General features: G+C 37.3%; 1 protein-coding gene across 1 annotated transcript in view; it reads right to left on the bottom strand.

Moving 5' to 3' along the window:
* Window positions 1-23,564, bottom strand: part of LOC107831172 (myosin-15) — a 53,076-nt gene that overhangs the window by 12,633 nt on the left and 16,879 nt on the right. Inside the window, exons 9-30 of the mRNA XM_075250375.1 lie at window positions 20,675-20,821; window positions 20,481-20,582; window positions 18,127-18,184; window positions 17,880-17,981; window positions 16,666-16,703; window positions 16,447-16,573; window positions 16,180-16,353; window positions 15,217-15,348; window positions 14,409-14,518; window positions 12,013-12,073; window positions 11,712-11,889; window positions 10,296-10,501; window positions 9,959-10,078; window positions 8,567-8,665; window positions 8,244-8,465; window positions 6,618-6,757; window positions 6,265-6,376; window positions 6,111-6,161; window positions 5,933-6,022; window positions 5,404-5,574; window positions 4,013-4,162; window positions 2,400-2,576 (exon numbers count right to left, since the gene is read on the bottom strand). Coding sequence (XP_075106476.1) covers window positions 2,400-2,576; window positions 4,013-4,162; window positions 5,404-5,574; window positions 5,933-6,022; window positions 6,111-6,161; window positions 6,265-6,376; window positions 6,618-6,757; window positions 8,244-8,465; window positions 8,567-8,665; window positions 9,959-10,078; window positions 10,296-10,501; window positions 11,712-11,889; window positions 12,013-12,073; window positions 14,409-14,518; window positions 15,217-15,348; window positions 16,180-16,353; window positions 16,447-16,573; window positions 16,666-16,703; window positions 17,880-17,981; window positions 18,127-18,184; window positions 20,481-20,582; window positions 20,675-20,821 — 2,767 coding nt within the window. The remainder of the gene's footprint in view (window positions 1-2,399; window positions 2,577-4,012; window positions 4,163-5,403; window positions 5,575-5,932; window positions 6,023-6,110; window positions 6,162-6,264; window positions 6,377-6,617; window positions 6,758-8,243; window positions 8,466-8,566; window positions 8,666-9,958; window positions 10,079-10,295; window positions 10,502-11,711; window positions 11,890-12,012; window positions 12,074-14,408; window positions 14,519-15,216; window positions 15,349-16,179; window positions 16,354-16,446; window positions 16,574-16,665; window positions 16,704-17,879; window positions 17,982-18,126; window positions 18,185-20,480; window positions 20,583-20,674; window positions 20,822-23,564) is intronic.

The following is a 23,564-nucleotide window of genomic DNA, read 5'->3' as shown; positions in this document are numbered from 1 at the left end:
TGTATTTGCATTGTTGGTTCAATCATTCTTTAGCTAGTGATGTCTTGGCAATTTTTTAATCCTTTTAATTATTTGGTGTTTTAGCCTATACTTTGACTAATAACTCAATTCTTCCGAATTTGAACTCTAGAAAAGATTCCATGGCTTGATTATCAGTTGATTGTCTCAAATTCTCTATTCTTTATAGTTCGGAACAGATTCTTTCACAATTCACAGTGAAAGTTTCAGTTGTGCATGTGCACTGTTAGCATTGATTATTCAGCGATTATTAAACTGAAACCGTACCGAAACCGTACCGAACCAAATTAAGAAATACCGAACCGTACCGAAATATTTTGGTATGGTATTTGGTATACACAATTGATAAACCGAATACCAAAATACCGAACCGAAATTCTTAAATACCGAACCGAAATACCGAATGTCCACCCCTAGTTTACCTTATAATAACACCAAGCAACCCAAATGCTCATCCTAGGAGAAGCCCTTTTTACTCCTTTATTTCCATTTTATATGGCGATATTTGACTGGACACAATGTTTAATAAAGAAAGAAGGAAGACTGTTGGCACATATTATAAGTACCCTTAGAACTTATGGTCTTAAACACACCACGACATTTCTATGACTATAACAGCATGTCACTACAGGTAAAACGAGAAGTTTAAAGTTAAGAGTTCTCAAATGTAGACAAGTGTTATTCTTTTTGGAATAGACAAAAAGGGAAAGAGTGATATACCAAATGTAACAAAGGGAATACCAACTTTTATGTCTAACCTTTCAGTTCAGCTACTTCCATTTTCAATTTCCAATTAATTTCTTTTTAATTTATTATTTGCTTAATGGTAATATATACACAACAACAAACAACAACAACAAACTAGATGAATTCCCACAAGTGGGATCCTGGAAGTGTAAGATGTACGCAGTCTTACCCCTACCTTGGAAGAGCAGAGCGATCGTTTCCGATAGACCCTCGGCCAAAGAAAGGATGAAATGAAGTAATGACAATAATTAATAACAACAAGATAAAAAGAGAAAACCGAAGCCAAGATAGCAATTATACGCTAGATAGTAATAGCAATCTAAGAATAAAAATATACATGCTAACCTAATGCTATCAAACTAAGGAAGACAAAGGAAAAACGCTCGACTACCTACTAACCTTCTACCCTAATCCTCAACCTTCATACCCTCCTATCAAGGGTCATGTCCTCAGTAAGCTCCAGCTACGACATGCCCCGCCTAATCACCTCTCACCAAAACTTCTTTGGCCTACCTCTATCCTGCTCGTACCCACCAAAGTTAACCTCTCACACCTCCTAATTGGGGCCTCTGTGCTTCTCCTCTTAACATGCCCGAACCATCTCAATCTCGCCTCCCGCATCTTATCCTCCACAGGGGACACACCCACCTTATCCCGAATAACTTCATTCCTAATCTTATCTAACCTAGTATGTCCATACATCCATCTCAGCTACTTTCATCTTCTAGACACGAGAGTTATCGACGGCCAACACTCTGCCCCATACAACATAGTCGGTCTAACCACTGCTACGTAGAACTTACCTTTAAGTTTCAGCGGCACATTCTTATCACACAAACCACTGGAAGCGAGCTTCCACTTCATCCACCCTGCTCCAATACGATGCGTGACATCCTCATCAATCTCTCCATCACCTTGTATTATTGACCAAGGTACTTGAAACTTCCTTTCCTGAGGATGACTTGTGTATCAAGCCTCACATCTATGTCTGCTTCCTGGATAACGTCGCTGAACTTGCACTCCAAGTCCTCTGTCTTGGTCCTGCTTAGCTTGAAACCATTAGACTCAAAAGTCTATCTCCAAACTTCCAGTCTCTCGTTAACACCACCTCGCGTCTCATCAATAAGAACTACATCATCTGCAAATAACATACACCATCGCACCTCCCCTTGAATGTGTCGCGTCAATGCGTCCAAAATAACATACACATCGCACCTCCCCTTGAACTACATCATAAGTTTTCCTTATTTTGAAATACTGCTTTTGAGTAAGTTCAGCCCCGAGTTACAATAAAAGTGTCTGAAACAGGAAAAACAGGTCCCAGGAGCATATGAGGCCAAAAGACAAAAGCATCATGGATTCTTCTTCCAACCTCTCACTCAATTATCATTACACAGTTCTTCATACCCCCTCCCCCCAAAAGAAAAAAAAAAAGGGAAAGGACGTAAAGCAGTAGGTAGGGCTTGTCATGCCTAACTAGTGGTTGCAGAATCAGTAGATTCGACAAGAAAATAATGCTGACTTGGAAATCAGTTCTATAAAAGGCATTAAGTACTGAAAGACAGTGTTCAACAGCTGAATCTAATGACATGCTCATGCACAGGAAAATTATTTGGGAGGCAGGAATAGCGCACCTGAATGCACAGACCCAGCAATGGGGATATTTCCTTCTTCAAATTGTCACGAATCAGACCAAATATCTTCTCTACACATGCGGTTAATTGTTGTTTAAACAGTAAAGCTGGATATCTTGCTTCCATATGTGACATTCCATCCTCCGATCCAATAAATTTCAAGGGCGACTTTAAACTCTGAAGAAGGTGAAAACACAAAAACCTGTTAGGTCTCTTGACGTAATCCAGCAATTTGAATGATGATAAAACCAAAAAGGTTAACGACAATCATAGCAGATTTGATAAGGATAAAGCACAACGCATTGAACAATAAATACACATACACAAACACACTAAATATGTACACACACACATAGATATTTCCAACACACACATAGATAGCCTTTCACCTTCCTCGGGGACCCAAGGGTGAAGGGGAAATGAAAGAGATAGAGCCCGGAGGATTTAAAGAAGACTTATCGAAGAGGACACACAAATCAAGCACTGAAGCCATAGACGACAGCAACATGACTCGTTGGCTAAGTTGCTTGGACTCGGGTACAGATATCCGATACAGTTGCCGATCTAGATGTCGGATCCTTCATGATCTAAATCTTAAGATTCGGGGTACGGATCCAGGTATTGTAAATGCGCCGGGACAGGCTAAAAATAATTCAAATATCTAAAATAGAGTCATAAAAATATGCATAAATTATGAGACATTATGTGGAAAACTTACAAGGTATTCCGAGGAGGAGAAAATATTGATCAAGAGGAGAATCCGAGAAGGAGATAAAAGGAAAAGGACTGACATAGAAATTTCTACATACAAGGTATTCCATTTTCTTCAATTTCACCTTACCTTTTGTTTAATTTCAGAAATTATTGTATCTCTCCCTAAATTCTCTCGATTTTAGTCAAAGTACCCAAAATCGGTTGACCATATCCCACACCAACACCCACGTCGTGTCAACACGGATGCGAAACCAAAAGAAAAGAGTCCGAGCAACCTACCTCGTTGGCCACATAGATATAGCTTTCCCAACAAGAGAAGAAGAAAAAGGCATCAAAGGATTTCTAGCATAAAGTTGTGGGAAAGAATACGTGAAGGCGATGAGATCTATACAGGATAGGATAACACTAGGCTGATACCGCGTCCCAGTGATTTGCTCGGTGGTTAGAGCGCAGTGCGTGATGTGTGAGCTAGCCGTCATGACTCATGGGTTTAAACCCTATCAAAGACAAACAACTTGGTATTTAAGTGGAGAAGGGTAGATGGCGAGCTCATATTCACCGAATTTTGAATCATGAATCAATGACCCTCGAGGATTTTCGGTCATGCATAAAAGAAATTTTAACCACCCAAAAAGAATGGCAAGGTTCGCGATACAGTCAACTCATCCAATTTATGAGTATGCAGACACAATTTTGTAATTTTCTTAACTACATAGAAATACAAATAATATTTTGCAGCTAAAAATAGAGGGGTTTATGTTAATTTTTCACTTTCTACTTTATCAAAAACTTTCCAATTACAATCATGATCAAATACTATTGGATATTAGTAACAACGGAACATGATTACACTATTACAAACACCAGATTTTTCCTTATCATCTCTATACACAACTTACTTGTGCGACCCTCCCATTTAGTGCAGAACCGCCTCCAGAACGCTGAGAAGTACTAAAGAATCCATTCGCCCTCAAATTTCTTTGCAAAAGACAGAGAAGTGCAGATGCATTCGATAACCAATAAGGCAATGTGACATCCTCATCTCCGACCTGACACCCCAAGAAAATAGAAGAAAGAAGAAAACCTGGTTAAAGATGAATGAAACTAAAGACACTAGCTCGTCTAAAACTACCAGATAGCTGCATCTTTTTGAAAACTGCATTTATTCAAAAAGGAAAAGGTAGCCTTTCATTTAGAATAAAACTGTCATTTGTTCAACGATCACAGTTGGTACAATAGATAGCAAGGTGATCACACACTAGGTTAGGAAGCCACCTGGATGTACAGCTACATATCATGGTAAGCAAGTTATTAGAGGCACTGTCTATACAATGAGTTCGGTTCAATACTTAGCAAGGTGGTTCACAACTAGGTTAGCAAGCCAACCCAGATATGCAGCTGCATATCATGGTAAGCAAGTAATTATAGGCTTGTCTGCAAAAAGATTTGAAACTTTGTATTGAACTGTATAGCCGCCTCTGACAAGGAAGGTATAGCCTAGCGGTAAGGACCTGCCACCTCCAAACATAAGGTTAAGGTCCGGGGTCACACAGGTAATGAAGCAGGGATTAGGAAAAGAGCCATTGTTGGGCTCTTGGGTGGGGTAAAGATGGGTGGGTTTATCACATCAAAAAAAAAAAATTGCATAGACCACTTCATCCAAATATTTAAGATGAAGCACATTTATTTGCAGGCCAATTCTTTTTCACAGGTCAAGCATATGAAATATTTGTTGATAAGCAGCCGAGAGAGTTGAATCCAGGATCTTTTAAAGAAGTATGAACCGAATCCAGGACCTTTAAAGTGTATGAACCACCTCATCTAAAAGCTTATTTTGTTAAGGAACACTTCTATTGTTTTTAGATCTGCAACTCAATGGATTTAGGACTAGGACCACAACTCCAACTTCTTGGTAGTCCCTTCAAAAAGTTCCATATATGTTGCTTAATCTCACAGTAGTCACATCTGACAAACACATCAATCCAAAGCAGCCATTAGCATTTTGACTTGCTCAAGATTGCACCACAGCGTGTTAATTTGGAGAAAATCAAAGATAATATCCACAGAAATAGAAAAGTTGGTCGAGGGATTTACTCATAACATGGTAACCAAAAGCACAAAAACAAACAATTAATATAAATGTAACCTTGAATCGGCTACAATCTGAAAAGATACACTTACGCAAAACCTGGTTATGAACTACATAATGAAGCATCAAGTAGTTTGACAAAGCCAAACAGAATTTAAAAATTAAGAAATCCTTTACCCCCAAGGACATCAAAGAGATTACCTTCAAAACTTCATTGATACCCGCAATGATAAAGTCAAAAATAGCAGTCCTCTCTGACTCAAAGGCATGCCAGTGAAGGAGGCACCTGTAGATGACACAAGCAGCAACTGGCTTTCCATCCTTAAATCCCAAATTCTCTTTGATACACCGTGAAAGAATTTCAGAGTTCTCCTGCAACAGAGACTTCACTTTAAAGAAGCGTACATCAAAGCCACCTTTACTTAGACCTTTTACACTAGTTACCTACTAAACTTACAGTTGGGACAGAGGGTAACTAGAGTAGGGGGAACTCATCACTTTTCTCTCACAAGGGAAATTAGTTCTTTCACGCGTTGTTTTACAACTAGAAGGGAAGTAAATGAGATTCAATCCTCTATAATCCTCTTCTACTACCTGAATGCCAGTACCCTTCATCACTCCTGTCCATTAGTTTTCTTAAACTTCGCATCCACCCTCCCCAACAGTGATAACCAGGCCATCATGGCAAAGAAAAACATAAATCATCACAAGTTTTGAAACAGAAAGAAACCTGCTGCTTTTCACTGGTCAACTTAGCTCTACGCGAATCAGAAAATCCTTGAGCAAGAGGAGGTATGATTTTTGTTGGAGTGGGAGATTCCTAACGAACATAACACAACCGTTAGTGATCAAGAAATAGAGAAATGGAACTACATACTTAAACTGAGACTGCAAAAAAGGATACTTACAAATGAAGATTTACGATCGGCAGAGGGCAGAGCGAGTGCACCAGAAAATTTCTGCACAAAGGGGACAAAAGTTTATTGGATCTAGAGCTATAGCATGCAAGGAAGAATTCTCCGTCATGGTTTATACATTATAAGTTAACATATAACAGCTTACATCGATAAAAGGCTTGGCAAAACCAGCACGATTGCTCCTCGGAGTTACACCCAGTGCTTTCTGTCGGAGGATATGATTTTCATCCTCTAAATTTGAGAGCTTCTCTTGCATACTGATATAGAAAAGAAGCATAAGTTTTAAAACATCTGGAAATCAACCAGTTATGAAAAACTATATGGTTGCAGCACCAAAAATGAGTGTAGATAGAGACAAATTCAACATTTTTAACAAACTAAAACAGATATCATTCCATTTCCTTATATATGTATACGTTTTACCATTAACAAGAAGCAGAAGACTAACTATGCGATGAGATTGCCCCAAACAACTTCTCATTGGTTTATTAAAATTACCTTTTTAAGTTTTGTTGGAGTTGTGAACATGTTTCTTCAACTGCTGTCAACTTGGAAATTGTGTTAGTAGACTCTTCTTTAGCCTTTAGTAGCTCATGCTCCAATGCTGAGTTCTTTTCCTCTAAGGCGCTCAATGAACTCTGGAAAGACAGCAAATAATAAGTATCCACAGTGTCAAGTCTTTGGCCATTCTTATAGGGTTAGAGTTGTTATAGAGCATGTGAACTGGCTATCCGAGTTGCAGTAAGGCATGCACATCAGGCCCTTTCTGCTCTAAAGCAAAAGCAATTAGCAGGACTCTCTTTAAAGTGATTGTCTACAAGAACAAGCAAGTCATCTAGAAGTAGTATCTTGCAACTTATATTAATCAGTGATTAAATGCAAATAATTCCAAATGTCAGCTAATCATAATAAATATAAATATTTCATCCAGTAGTTACAGCTTAATTTCTTGTGGTTATAGAAGCCTTAAAGACATCCAGCCACCCTCTCCCCCCCCCCCAAAAAAAAAAAACAAGACAACGATAGACTTTCTTTTGATAACGGGTAACCAAGAAATCCCGAGGGCAAATGGCGCACGGCTCGAAACTCATGGATTAGGGCACACCCCTCTACCCGTCTCCAGTTAAAATACCAGGCTTTTGTTTGCAACATAGTTCGAACCTATGCCGTGCGCCTAACTCACACATCCCGCGCTAAGCTCTTACTACTAGATCGAAGCCCTAGGGGCCAGAAGAAAGGCATATATAAGTCCTTCATTGACATTTGGAAAAAAAATGCATAACCTTCAGAGCTCTTATAAGCAACATGTTAGCATACAAACACTCTTACCATCAATGGATAAATTCTACATCATATTGTTCTAAGCTCTTAATCTCTTAAAATCTATGCAGATTTAGTGAAAATCTAGCACAATGGATTAAATAGACACAAAGGTGATGCCAATTAGTTGAGATTAAGGTTCAATCATCTAAGTAATTTTTTTTTTTTGATAACCGACAAATCCCTTAGGGCCAGTGGCGCACGGTTAGAAACTCGGTGGAAAATGGGCCCGCTCCACTACCCTCCACTTAAGTACCAAGCTTTTGTCTACGGCCGGGTACGCACCCGTGATGTGCACCTAACCCACACATCACAAGATGTACTCTTAAAAGTAGACCAAAGCCCAGGGGCTTGCTGGTATGTTTATTTTAGGTTTAATGTTTGCTAGAAATCTTTTAGTCTTGTTAAAGATTGTATCCTAGTAGAAAATGTAGAGACTTCTAGTGCTAGAGAGTCTAAATAGTTAAATATTGAATTGAAACGGGTCTAAATGGACCGACATAGATTGTGAGGATTTATATAGCCAACCCAAACCAGCTTGGGATTGAGAAGTAGTTGTTGCTGCTCATCCTCTTAAGCTTATAAACTTTCTGGCTGATCAAGATCCATTGGGCATAACAAAAGTCTTTCCATTCTAGAGAGTGACACTACCAGGCCAAGATGCATTATGAATTCCAACAAAGAGAGATGCTTAAAAGATGCTCACAACATGTAGAACTAAATTTCCACAAGGGAATCAATCATCCAATTTCAATATGAGTGCAATCAGAGTTGAATGCAAACAGAAAATCGCAGTTATATGACCTTCAGAAATGTATTTTCATTTCTTAGCTCAGTCACTGAAAAAACTTCTCTTTCCAAAGCAGCTTTCTCCTTCATGGATAAATCCAGTTGCCTTTGGAGCACAGCATTCTTGTTGACCTCATTGACTGCAGCCAACTTTGCTGCATCTAACTCAAGGCTTAAAGATTCTACAGTCTTGTGAAGTTTTGAAATTTCCACTAATTTAGCCTCATCATTAGATAGCTGCATCACAATGTTAAAAGGACATTTTGTTCAATTAGAGAGCAAAATATGGTACTGCATCAATAAATCATTCACATGTAAGTTAACAAATGGACTAGTACCCGCAATTTTTTTTCTAGTTGCAACCTCCAAGTGAGATCCTCCAACTGCTTTTCAAGCTTGGTTTTTGCTATACGAAGGGCACCAGCTTCATTAGCTTCCTGTACAAGGGAAAAACAAAGTGTCAACTCTTCAAAGAGAAATAATAGCTGAACTTTTGGAAAATTAGGGGAATAGAATTTCATCCGGAAAATCTGGCACATCAACTTTCATAATATCTGTGAGGCATGGCAACAATCCACAAGATTGAATCAAAATTGAAAAGATTCTATAGCGGCAACAGCCAACTAAAGCATATAAAAAGAATTATCTTGAATCTCTGACTAACATTCCATTCTGTAAACATTGTTCTTTTTTTCTTTTTAATATTGGTGGTGTTGGGGCCAACTTGCATACACCTCGACTAATTTCACTGGTACCTGCTACCTCCCACCAGCACAGGTACCGGGTAACTATATCCACTTAAGCATAGACGGATGGGAAGAAATAACCGATGGAATTTAAACCTGAGACCTCATGGTTCTCCGCCCACTTCATTGCCTGCTAGGCTACAGAGTAGCCTATGAGTTCTCTGTAAAATCTATCATCTCTTTTTTGATGGGGGCAGACAAATATATAGAATCTCAAGCACAACCAGCAAAAGCAAGAGCATCAATTTCGCAAATTTACAGTAAACAAAAACAAGATACAAACTGTAATATATTTACGCAAAAATGTACATTTGTTTTCATGGGGAGCCTAGATTTAGCATAAATGTAATGATATTAAATAAAATTACGCAACAAAATAAAGCAGATCTGAAAATGAAAACTACAGTACTGATATAAATGTGAACAGTAATAGATCCCAGCCATGCATAAAAAGGGAACAAATGGCAGTGTTTCTAACTTGGCTGCTAAAGCATAGTGTTTATCACTTACCCCTGACTCTAAGAACTTTGTAACTCGCATCTAATTTCTAAATCACTAGAAATGTGCGTACTAAAAGGCTATGGCTACACATATTCTGGTATTTTTCGTATGACTTATGCAAGCACAAAGTTGGGCAACTTACTCTGGGCTTCAAAATTTCATGAACAGACTAAATGACATGGTCACTAATAAAGGCAGGCTAATCTTTGTCAAGTCTTTGTATTACAGCATCGCATCTTCAGCAGATGCAACCATAAGCTTCTTTTGTCTAAAAGCAGCACACAGTCAGCTAGAGCAATAACTTATTCCGTGAAAATATTGTACCATCCAGCTACAACATTTCTCATCCTTCCTAACTACTTTTATCACAATTTTGGTCACTCATAAATATGAGGATATCTCCATCAAATGAAGAAATTTCAAGCAGAGCTTGTCAGTAAATACCAAACTAGACACTGAAAACAGAGGTACCATCCTTCTTACCTGTTTGAGCTTTCTGAACTCTCTTCTTGCCATTTTTCGCCTCCAAAGACATTGTATAGAAATAATATTGGACTGCCGATGACGAAACGCTGATCGAAACTTGCACATTCTCCAATGTGCCTATGCAGTAGCAGAAAGAATATCGAACATTAGCTTAGAACAATTCCCATTTTCCTTTCTTCTTTTTCTTGTTGGGGTGGGGTGGGGTGGGGGTGGGGGTCCAAACACACAACAACCACAACTTTTCATCTCATCTAAATAGTTCTTGTTTAATTTAAAAACTCAATTTTATAAAATGTAAAAGCCGCACAGGGTGGGAAAGGGAATATATATTCACCTGAATGATAGTAGCAGCCTTATTCTCCTTCCTGTATAAGAACTTCTGTCGAGCAGCAAAACCACGAACGCAAGACTGTATCAGTAGAGAAGCAGCATAAAGTTGCACATAAGCATTCCTCAAGATCCACTTCCGCATGTATTTTTGGATTATGATCGCAGCCGATGCTTCCTGCAGTGCAGCATATAAATTACGAGCAAGATAACCTGCAAAAGTCGACAATGCTTTCAAGCCTCATTTACTGCCAAGACCAAAATAAAAAAGCTGATGCAGGAAAAGCAGCCTGACATTAGCGTTAATTAATTAAAACACATAAAACGGACAAATACAAACAAGTAAGGAAATGCACACAAGTCAGATCACATACTGTTACAGCCAGACTGGAGATATTTTTTCCAGATATGATAAGTTGGATATATTGTTTTTTCAGAAATAATTACTAGCAAGAGTTGTATATTAGACCAACAATTACAAAAACTCACGATGCAAAGCAAAAACATGACATCTATTATTTTGTAAATAAAGCTGCTTCCATTAAATATATGAGAGCACATCACTTAAATCTTTATCCAGGAGGAAATATGCCATTAATTGTTGCATATGTGGCTTTGTTTTACTCTATGATCATAAGGATACCGTCAGTTTCCATCTTAACAAACTGTTCAATCCTAGAAATCTGCCTGAGAGAAAAGACCCCTGCAGCCTAATTATATCACCTAGGAAATTGACCCTTGTTACAAACCCAGTGTAGTCCCACAAGGGGGGTCTGGGGAGGGTAGAGTGTACGCAGACCTTACTTTGCCTTTAAAAAGGCAGAGAGGCCTGAACAAAATGAAATTGACTGGTTTAACAGCCTAATTAAATTTCTGCGAGAACAAATTGAATATTTGAATTTCCTGCTTCTAATTTTTCAGTTATACTGGCATCAAACAAAATCTTTATGATTTACACTGCATTTTATTATTTATTGGTCCCATTAATGAAAAGCAGTTAAACCAGAAACGTTAGGAGAATCCTAAGAGGTGGCAAAGCCTAACCACAAATCAAACTAGATGAATATCAAACTCATCATAAAAACATCAAAGGTTCCTTCTAAACAAAGTTTTGTTCCCCAACAAAACAAGAACCAAAAAGTAGTGGATAAGGGGAACCAAAACCACAACTTATTTCTACTAGGCTAGAAACAAACAGTATATTACATTGTATTTCATCAAAAATAATAAATTTAAACTAGGAATAGGCAGAAAGTAACATCATTCCCTTCTCATCTAAAGATTCACGCAAAAAGGGATAACCAAAGCAAACTATTGCGGTAGTAATAAGCACATGAATATCATTTTGTGGAGAGCAGACAGTTATGCACTATTCTGGACGAAGTATAGTTTAGCAGCAAGACATTATACTGAGAGAAAGGACCTCTGCAGCAAGACTGTAGACGAATTGCAGCCAATCGGTTTGAGATGAAGTCCTTGCGTGCAAGAAATGTACGTAGCCGACTTTGTATTTGCTTCGCAGAAGAGTCCAAAATCTCAGCACGACGTGAGTCTAAAACACCAATCTGGCCAGCCCTAAGGAATACTTTTGTCTTTCCCAACTGCAGAAATGAGAACGACAACATTACTTCAAGAAACTCACAGCATGAATTAACAAACTTAAAATTTGCAATTGCTAGAGCATCAAACTTCAAAAAGTTAGTGCAAAAGCTTATTACAGCAACCTGATAATTCCCGAGCTTGAGTTTCTGCAATATTTTCTCTGTGATGGTTTTTTCATCATTACTGGACGCATAGGAAAAAAGCAAATTAAAGATCAAACAAAGTGGACTAAGATACAAAATTTACATCCAGTGCAGGAAGGGACCAAAACAACATTGTTGTTTAATAATGAAGGATATTGTAACTAAAACATTCAGCTAACATTCTCCTGCATGCTTTTAGTTTTACTTTTAAGAAAAAAACATAATCCAGCATAATCACAACAATGAAATATTTCCTTCTTTTAACAGAAGCGATTAAGACGAATATATAATGCCACCTCTATAGATCTTCAAAAATCGAGGCTATCACACCAAAACATCTTGCCGGAAAGGGCTGAAAGAGTAGTTCTCTAAATAAACCCGAAGGATGACAGCCACATCTCATTACCAAAAAGGAAAGCTCTAGATATTGATAAGACTGTAGAATCAGTTATACATTGATCGCATATAGACATATAACAATGTTTTGGGTAGCCATATGCTGCAAATACAGAAGATGGTAAGACTAATCTCATCATCCAACTTTATTTTTCCAAACTCTAATATTACCTATCTTGCTCGGACACTCTGAAAATGTCGATGCGTGCATGTCGGATCTTCCAAAAGTAGTTCGTTTTTGGAGGATGCGACACGGGTGCGGCAGCTGATTTAAAGACCCCACGCAACATAGAATGTTACCCCGGTTACTATTAATCAAATCACTCTCATGCCTTATACCAGTCTTTAAAAGAATCCAAGCAGGGTCCATTCTGTTGACCTAAGTTGCTCCGATACAGCAATTTAGGTGCAGCACCCGTGTCGACATGACACTAATATGGGCGTGGGTATAGGATTTATGCCGGATCTGGTCAAATAATTTTGGATACTTCAACCACAACGGAAGGAAAAGTTCGAGACAAGATATAATTTGATTCCCAAAATCAGAAAACTAGGGTAAATTTGAAGAAAATAGCATACCTTATCTAGGAAATCAATCATTTACTTATCTACAACTTGAGAAAGAAATCCACACTTTACAAGCTATACATAAGTAGCCCGAAACTTTTTTCAAAATTTAGAGATATTTTTAGATTTTAATTTATTTTTGAATTCAGATCCCCGTACCCGTATCCGTACTAGGATCTGTATCCCAAATTTTAGAATTTACATTTCGAAGGATCCGACTTCTAGATCCGCAGCTGTGTCCGAGCAGCTTAGCTATTAACAGAAAGTAGCAAATATTTTTATTTTGGTTAAATGAAACTTCAAAAGATAATATATTAGGTAAATCATAACACCAAAGTGTATTTTACTAGTTAAATGAGTTTGAATTCTTCAGATACATGTAAAGAATAACACTGAAATTTTAGGACGTATAAAAATAAACAGAGGCAGACATGATTTGGCACTAAGGGAATACTAATCATAAAAAAGTTAACCTGCCAAAGCAGAGAATTTCAATTGTTTGACTTGACAAGGATTGTCTACCTTCCCAGGTTAGAGGTAAAATCTGTGTACACACTAACCTCCCCAGACTCCACTTGTGAGATTACACTCAGTTTGTTGTTGTTTGTTGTTGTTGACTGGACAAGTATTGTAGGACACAACTTCATAACAGAAGCAACTAGGGTTCAGTAGAGCAGGGGACAAAGCCAGTACCCTATTGGCCTATACCTAGATAAGTTCATCACCTATATAGTCATCCTAAACAGCAGCAGAAAAGGATCGAATGCACGCACTCAGCTAACACAAGCTCTACACAAAATGCAGAGTGAGTCGCTGACATATTAATCCAAGCATCATCAGCTACCTACTTCCACTTTGTACCTGGGCAAGTATGCCTTTTCTTCATTTTTGGTTGGGCTATGCCAGATAAACCAAACTCAAAAAAGTTCAGCTTCCCTTTCATCTTTCAGATGATTCAGAACAGCACTGTTAATCTTAAAGCTATATTACTTAGTGTTTACTTTAATTCTGCTGTTAAAAAAATTGTAAGAGAATTTTGATATTAAGCACTTTCAGGTATATTCAAATGATTTCAGCCCATGAAACTTCTTAATCTTAAACTTTTAAGAGCAAGCCGCACAGAAATTCCTTCCTGCATAAGCTGGTCATTGCAAATCACACTTTGGATGAACAATTGTCATTTTAATCTGAATTTTAACATTTTCACAGATCTAACTAGCAAAAACATTATGTTGGTAGCTCTGCTAAACCAACCTATGGATTATATGCATGGAAATGTTTGCTGGTCATGTCGGATGCTTCCAAGCATCCCATTACAAATCCAATGCAAGAGAACAGAAAATAAAAAAACAAAAGGGTCAAATAATTTCACCAAAAAGAGTTATAATAGTCAGGACAAGATGCAAACCCACCTTCCATCCAACATGTCTAAAACAATCAGTCCAAATCGATCTATAAATTCATGGTAAGTTCTGCGTGTGGGATAACCTGCCAAACTTATGCGCACAGCCTCCAGAACACCCTGCATTGTATCAAATTATTGCTAAATGAGAACACAGCACCAAGAGAATGCACATGAATATCCTTTTTATTATCAAATGGTAAAGGAAAAAAGGAATTTGGAGCCAAAAGGATGCAGGAAAAAGCATCAGTATCACAAAGTTCAACACATCACTGTGCAACCCAATGGAAGAAGCAAAACCGATTTGAGAATTCAATAACACAAAGAGATCCCTGATTCACTCTATCGCACTCTAGAGCAAAGCAAATGAAGGTGTAATTAGAAAGAAGAGAAAACAAAAGCAAATTGCACTTATAATCAACAGTTTAAGAATTGAAATGAGTCAAATGATAGAAGATAACCAAACCGGAAAAAGATCAAGAAAATACTAAAAGAAGAACCCTTGTAAAAAGAAAACAAGCAGCGAAGTGACAAAAAACAACCCACCTGAGAGATATCATTCCAAAATAGGATAAGAGAATAATAGGCGAATCTTGAAGAACAATGAAAGAAAATTATGCATGTGAAGTAAATATAGCAGGCATGAAACAAGACTAGCCTTGGATGCCATACATTCCACTATATACCATATGCAAGAAACCAAGGTTAACAAGCATGAAGCAACTACATTGAAAAATCAAAAAGTCACATCTTATCAGTAATATGACTGAAGAGCCAAAACACTGACATATGGCAATAAATAAATTATATCAACTGACCCCACAACGCAGTTGGTGCAGGATGCTGAGATTTTCAAATTTTTGAGGCCGATTCAGAGAATTTGGCTTCACACAACGAACATAGTGCGGTTCAGTTGAGCTGAGTGTCTCCATGAGAGCTTGAAGTTGTTGCTACAGAAAGAAGATGTGAAGGACAACATAAAACAACATTATCTAATAAATATATAATATATATCTAATCAAACTTTTGCAGCAACTGCTCTTTAAGGTGGTACTCACGCACAACTTAGGAGAAACCTTGACACATAATCATTTAGTCTTTGACTTTAAGCAAGAGATGAATACATATCAATGCACCAGAAAGTAATGCACATCGCAAGGCCAAAACCAAAAGAATTGTGGAAAACAAAGTTCAAACCCTAGATTTTTTTAAATTAAGCAGAGTATGCACTGAACATTACAACTAAATGCATGTGTTCTCAACTTCTCATATATAATACAAAACTGAAATAAATACCACTTTCTGCAGATGTTTACAACAATACAAGCATTTACAAGATGTATACCCCCAGACACGTACACTAACATAGCATTCTTATCAAACATTACAAGGAGTCAACACAATGTTCATATTACTCTGCTTTAGCAACACATGCTCAATTTGTTTCAGCTCTCCTTAATCCTAAAAGGTTTAAATACGACTTCCCTGAAACATTTGACTGACCAGAAATTTACAGAAACACCATCGACCATCCGACCTATCACTATAATTTTACTCTCAGTTTTAAATAAACAGAGATACTTGACACCAGAGTGTATCAACCATGTTGGGGTAGAAATTGTGACATATTTAGGCTAATAACATGTCCAACGCATGCATCTATGCAAGAAATTGATTCGTGTTAGTTCCACCAAATGATGACAAGAAAATTTGTAAACTTAGCTTGTGATGTTAAATGCTCTGTGGCAGTAAACAGTGCCGCATTAGAGTAAGCTTCATACCTTAAACCGAGAAGCTACTGAAGAGAACTTGTATGATGACCTAGACGATTCTTCTCCAAGGAATGGAAAGAGACCGGCAATAAAAGGACACTTCGAAGAAGATAACAGATTACGGTGTTCTACCACGACATAATCACGATTTTTATCTAAGAACGTTTCTGTCTTATATGTGACCTACAAAATAAGAACAAAAACATGAGTAAAAATAGCAATCATTCTCTTCATGAACATAAACTGAGCTTTCAAATTCCTATTAGTCTGACATGCCTTGCCAGCATAATGGGAGATGGTAAAATCTGTTTCATAAAATTTCTCCTTCTCTAATCGTGGATGCCCCCGAAAATTCTGGAACAACTTATTTGAGAAAGTTTGATGCGTTGACTTTGGGAACATGCTGCAATGGTGAATACATAAAGATAAGGAGATGTTACACCCAAAATTCCTAAAAGAGAATAAATTGAACAAATCACATCACATATTTTATACCAAGCTTCATCCAGAAGAGCAATTACCCCAATAGGCTTCTGCAAAACACATTTGACATTAAGTCAAAACAAAACTCCAGTTTCAAAGTAGAAAGCGAAAAGTGCAAAAACCCAAAATATGAGAAGTGCAAAAATGCGACTAGGTCCAGGGGACTTGAAGTTCAAAGCTTGAAGTGCAACATACAATTTATGAAAAATTAGAAACTACGGAACACGTGAGTTTAGTACTATAATAATCAAATTGCAATTATAAAAATATAATAATGCTGTCATTAATCCAACTTCTCAAAGTTGAGATTCAATGTACAGACTAGTTCTCATTGAGATCATTTAGAACATCATTATTTGAACTTGCCTACACTTCGCTAAAGAACATGGCTTTTCCCATGGAGCGTTAACCCCTTGCTTTTTGCGCCATCACTGGAAGTGACGAAGTGATGGCTCTTAATAACACTGGATAGAAGAAAAATCAAAATGAAATAAACCACAAAAGCTTCCAACGGTGAATCAATTTACATCTCCAATAACAACCTTTGATGCATCTGGATTAACTAATAGTTAAGAACTGACAGCTCTGGCCAACAACAAAAGCATGGTGGTAGCTATATATAAGGTCTCCGGAATCAAGCATAAACTAAGAAAGTTGCACTAGTGGAGAAGACACGCTTTCAGAAGTAAATTATGCCCTTTTGCAAGTAAATTATACCCATACATCAGTTAGAAATTGATCGTAGTGAACCTTCAGGTTAATAAATACCTGTGGTTCTGGCAAGCTACAATGTCTAAAGTGCACAGCATGCCAAATGCCCAATGAAATATTATGAGAGATCCGAACACAAAGTATCATGATTGTATCCTCTTCAGAAATCTTATTTAGCTTACAATTTTCAGTGAATGATAAAACAAATATACACCATGATATTCAAGTAAGCACAAATTCATCACAAAACCAAGAAATTTAGCATATCCAAGTTTGCAATCTTTTCCTACATGAAATATGTGCTATAGAACATTTAATGTGTAATATCAGCTGACAACTTCATACAGATATTCTTTTGTCCTTGCAGTAAGGTTGCTCCTTAAGCTTACGCAAATCAATTTGAAGATCCCAACCACATTGCAAACTTTGTTTCATTCATTGCATCACCTAATTAACAGTCAAGTCAACTGTATAGGTACGATGTAAAATAGATTATGAGGAGAATAGCGTGGAACCTTCTCTATCAGATCCAAAACATCTTGGTTGTCTATAAATTCAATGTAACTCCAATTGATTTCCTCTTTCTGATATTCTTCTTGCTCCATCTTGAATACATGCTAGAGATTTAACAGGACCGAAATAAATAAGTAAACGGTGAAAGAAGAAAAGGTGAAATCAAAAGGCCATAATAGCAATTAAGATTCATAAAATCTTTAGTTCTTTTATTAGAAGGGTAATTTATCCTAGAGCAGTACAACTTACCTCATTAAAATGTTGCTGAAGCTTTTCATTTGCAAAATTGATGCAGAATTGCTCAAAGCTGTACAAGGGGTAGTACCGAGAAATCAATTATTGGATTGTTCAGGTACCAATTTCGAGTTATTGCAATGTTTGGAAACCAAGATCCTTCTCGAAAATGAAGCTAAGAGAAGCATCCCAGAAATTCCAAGCAAAAGATATTAACAAACCATAGGAATATAAAAAATTGAGTTTCAAACATTAACATGAATTGCCTATGAGATGCAGTTGATAACAGCAAGAAAATCAGAATATTATTGCTAACTGAGTTGGCAAGATGGCAGAGCAGAAACTTGCGTCAGCGTAGCCATAGGGTAACTGAATATCTTCACCAAGTCCAAGTTTATGAAGTCAGCTGGATACAATGTGTTTCAAAGTTCATATAGCAAACCAGGGTCAGGAAGTGCATACAGTGTTCATATGATATTTGATACGGGTGTCAAAAATAGAATTGGTGTTGCTGTTTGATATCTTACAGCAGAGAAGATTGGGTGATGAGTGTCGTTTGTAGAGGATCATATTATGTTGTAGATGCTCTACTTCTTCGTATACTGTTTGTATACGGGGGATTATCCCATTCTTAACAAAATTACTTTATCAAAAGAAAAAATCTTACAACAGTAAGAACAGTGTCTGGAGTTGGAACAACTGTCATAGAGCATTGCCCAAACATATCTTCTTCTGTGATAAAGAAGGCTCTATTAATGAGAAGGTAGAAAACAATTCTATTTCAGTGATTCAGTCCTCGGTCTCCCTTCAACAATTCCATACTTTTCCACTACCACCTCCCTCCATAGAGCATGCTACTCAATCCTGAATCTCCATAACTATTTCCCTAATAAGGCCTTGTCGAAAACTTGGAGATATTTCAACCCCTGACTTCTTTGGAGATGTAACAAACTCATAGCTAAGTGAAACTTCCTATCCTCGTTTGTTGAATCCAATAGAAAGTTCCTGTGATACCTCTCAAATTTACCTGACACTGGCCAGTGCATGAAGCAATGACATAAAGTATGTAAAGATGCTCGACAGGGATACTCAAGCCCACCATAACCACTCGTCTTGTTCATCACTCCTCAGCAAGGATAAAGCTCATCCTTAGTGAAAGAGAGGACAAATAGTAAGTCAAAGCTTCAACCTCCATGGCTCGAATTTCTGAGTTCCTTATTCCCAGGCTTCCCCCCTCTCAGCTTCAAAAATTCATAACACCATTTAGCCAAAATTCTCCTTTGGTTCCTTGATTCTTCAAGTAGGACCATGATTTTGTGGATTCTAAAAATACTGATAAAAAATCAAAAGCATTGATTTTTCACCAACAATTTTTCAAGTTAGTAAGGACACCAGAAAACCATTTTTTCCTCTTTTTTTGGGTCAATCAAACATTTAGTCCATAGAGTCTAAGATGAAGGGGCAGGACTTACCCATCTGGGTTTTAAGGCAAAATACAAAAATGTTCCTACTTTAAGCACATACTGCCTGCACATGATAGGCTAATATTTGTTTCAAACTCCTAGCTCGTGACAAGAACCAACTTAACAAACAGCCCACTATATTGTGGACCAAAACGGGAAGACAATAACCAAGGGCTAAAGCAATAAGCTATTTCCACAATAACTCCAAGACTTTCCCGTTTATGAACATCCAATAATTTCTCAACCTTTTGTTTCCAGTTTAGGCTAAAACTCCTTATATAAAACTAGATTAATTAAACAAATTTTTCATAGCCAACTGTCATACCACTCTAAAACATTATTAGTGAAATTTCAATAATTGCCAGCAACCATATACTTCTTAAGTTTCAATCAAGCTTTCAGTAAAGCATGAATAACATTAAAATAAAAGGCTTGTGAGCTCACATCTAAAATATAGACCATTGCTTTTAGGTGCTAAACATCACCCAAGCTCAACATAAGACTGCCTTTCATATTTCATTACATGTTTTTTCCCAAAATTAAGGCATGACCTTTTACCGGCTGGCAAAACCAGTAGGAGCATATGCCTACAATCTGGAGTTTTTAAATTCCTTTTTTTTCACCCAAATGAGTAATTTTAAGTTGAAGTTGCACAATTAAAGAAGGCTCAACTGGAAATTCCATTACAACTGCAGTAAAGAGGATGCAATGTCAAAAATTCAGACTTGAGCCAAAAATAATTGATCAACTGCTTCGGGGTGTCTATTATTTACAAATCTGATTCTAGAAGGACTTCCAATAACCTTTATTTTCCACATTTAAGTAAATATAGCAACCTATTATCTTCCTTATATTACATGATTTTTGAAAGAAAATAAAAGGCAAAAAAGATAACATGTAACTAACCTGTTCTGCTTAAAGCATTCAAATCCATATATATCCAAAACACCAATTTGTATCTGGGAATCAGGATCTTGCCCAACAGATCTATTAATCTTTTCAACTAACCTGAAAGCGATGGTACAATACTCTTACAGAAACAACTAATGTTAACAGAATATTGACTATTGGATACTGTAAACGAATTCTAGATTACCAACCAATCAAATAATTGGGCATAAACAGTCTTCGCTAACGTATCACGTCCTGCAACAGCAGCACTACAATCAAGAGCCTTAATGATGATGCCTTCGTGAGTTTGAATTGATCTTGTACAAAGTGTGGTCACTAACAGCTGGTCATCACACCTTTAAAAGGGAGTAATTGGGGATCAGTTGGACTGTGAAGACGCTAAGTAAAACAGGTAAATTACCACCCTAAATCCTTATAAAGCAAATATGACAGATCTTGAATTTTTTATTTTGTTTCAAATAATAAGGATACTGGGAAGTCTCCCAAGACAAGAAATATAAAGAAGGTAAACGATAAACAGAAGTCAGCAATACTTCAAGGCAATACAAATACCATTAAAGATTAAACCCAAAACACTGGTTACCTTTGCTTCTTTTGAGAGTTTTGAGTTTTATTTTACACGTAAACCTTACGCTACATTTTTTTACCAGAATTGACTAAAAATTTTATGTCAAGCAAAAGTTATAATAACAACCGTGAATTAGTCTTACCCTATATGACGACATGAAAACTGCTATCCTTTCCTGAATAATTTTTTTCTTCATGCCAAAATCAGGAAAATGCCAAGACAGAACATGAAAAGCAAGAAACAAATGAAGAACTATTGCAATAACTTTTGAAGATGAGATATTCATTATAAAGAATTGTGATCTACATATTACAGCAAGACATATAGAGTGTACAGCAAAAACTACGAAGTCCCCAATACAAATTGAAATTGTACGAACCAAAATAGGTAATAAACATATTCTAAGAGATTGAGAGCCCGAAAACTTAAGAGAGCCGACAGACCAGTATTTTCTACTTTTTTTTTGTAACACCCTGTAAAATTCGGCTTAGGTATGAATGAGTTAAAGGAGTAGTAAGGATATATTTTGAACATGTGAAGTCCTATCGGGATGATTATGGGTGAAAATAGTTGTTTCAAAATCAAGATGGAAAGTGAGGTGCATAAGATTTGACAAAATCGACTAAGTTTGCAGAAGGTCTGTCTTCCAACAGGGTTTAGTGAAAATGTGTAAGGAATTTGGGAAAATTCAAAGCATGAAAGTTGTAGGCCTTTGAAATAGCTTTCCAACAATATATTGTGGAGCCCAAACGGAGCTCTCTGTGCAAAAAGTTATGCCCGTTTTACAGAATGGTGCGTAACCACCGCGTTCGGCCACGTTTTACCACGACCGCGGTCGTGAGGCAGTGCTCCAGCTATTTACCGCGGTCAGGACCGCGGTCACGCCTACTGGGACGTGGTGGCCGACTTGGGAAGTCGTTTTTTTAGCCTTATTTCATCCCCACAGCCCCAAAACATAAAAACTTGCTCTACAAAGGAAAGCTCTCAAAAACCTAACTCCTTAAGGGTCCCTCCACCACCCAAGGTAAGTTTTAATGGTGATTCTAAGTTAATTTCAATTTCCCAACATCTTATTAACATGGGTAAACCCTCCATATCATTAGATATTCGATTGGGACATCATTGCTGAGAGAAGGAAGCCTAGAACTCGAATTCAAAGGGTTTGAACTTCAAAAAGGTAATGTCTTCACCCTCTAATTGATTCTAGCATTGGTTTAATGATTATAAACCCTAGTTCATGAGATATGAGTTGATGGGTTTGATAGAAAAACATGAACGATTATGGGGTTGGGGTGTTGAGTGTTGATTATTGGTTAAGGGTGTTGTTTACCTTATGGGTGATGAAGAATAATGTTGATTATAATCATTTGAGACTTTAGAATTTATCTAGGAACATGAGATTGAGTTGTTGGGTGTAGAGACACCATTAATAAGGACTATGAAGCTTTATTTTCACCAAGTGTTTGATAAAATGCTTAAGTGACCAAAACATGAGCATCATAGCTAATATGGAATCCCTTCGACTTGTATTGCTATAGATTAAAGTTGAAAGGGTTGACAAATGTTGTATTACGCACAAGAGCAGGAAGTTAAGGTATGTGAGGCTAACTCTCTATGTTTGGGAATTTTAATGATTCTCCCTACACTACGTTTGTTTTACGACGTAACCAATTGCCTCAGAAATATAGTTAAGCCTAGTTCCTTGAATAGTTATAAAACTTCTATTCTCTAGCTTCATAACTCGTTCATGACTTTCATTCTGAACGTTGTGAGCTCAGTTCGTATTCAATATAGACTTGGGCTTGATGTCCCTGAGTCTCAGTATAGCTTACTCAGTATGTCATAAATAGTTAAAGTTTCAGTGTTCATAATCAGTTCAAGAATACATGTCTCAATCTAGTCCTATTCAGTATTCCAGTATTATGTAACTCAGTGTGATTCAGCATTTCAGTATCATGTATTGTAATATGATTCTCAGTTCCTGATTTTATATTCTTGAATGTTGAACACCTGTATTTGGGCCTGAGGCCGCAGATTATGTTTTATGCATCTTTGGGCCTGAGGCCGCAGTTATGTATACGTATACTTGGGCCCGAGGCCGCAGTTGTGTGTGTGTGCGCGCACACACACACACACACATATATATATTGGGCCTGAGGCCGCAGTTTCATATTCAGAGAAACAGGTTGTTCATCATTCAGAAGAGGGAGTATTCATATCCTTACTTCCTTGTTCAGTTATCAGTTTATCAGCTAGCAGTTCAGTTTCAGTATTTACAGTTCTTTTCTTCAGTTGTTTTACATACCAATGCAATTCAAATGTACTGACGTCCCTTTTGCCCGGGGCCTGCATCTCGCGATGCAGGTAACGATTTTCAGGTTAACGATTTTACTTGCTAGGACATCTCGTATCAGCTATTGGTGAGCCCCAGTCTTTCGGGGCCTTATCTCTCTTTTATTTTAGTCATTATAGTATTTCAGTTAATAAGGTATTCCAGGGACCTTGTCCCG

Source organism: Nicotiana tabacum, chromosome 1 (genome assembly GCF_000715075.1).
Source record: "Nicotiana tabacum cultivar K326 chromosome 1, ASM71507v2, whole genome shotgun sequence".
Taxonomy (NCBI): Eukaryota; Viridiplantae; Streptophyta; class Magnoliopsida; order Solanales; family Solanaceae; genus Nicotiana; species Nicotiana tabacum.
Note: the sequence above shows the minus strand (reverse complement) of the source record. Positions and strands in the feature narration are given on the sequence as shown.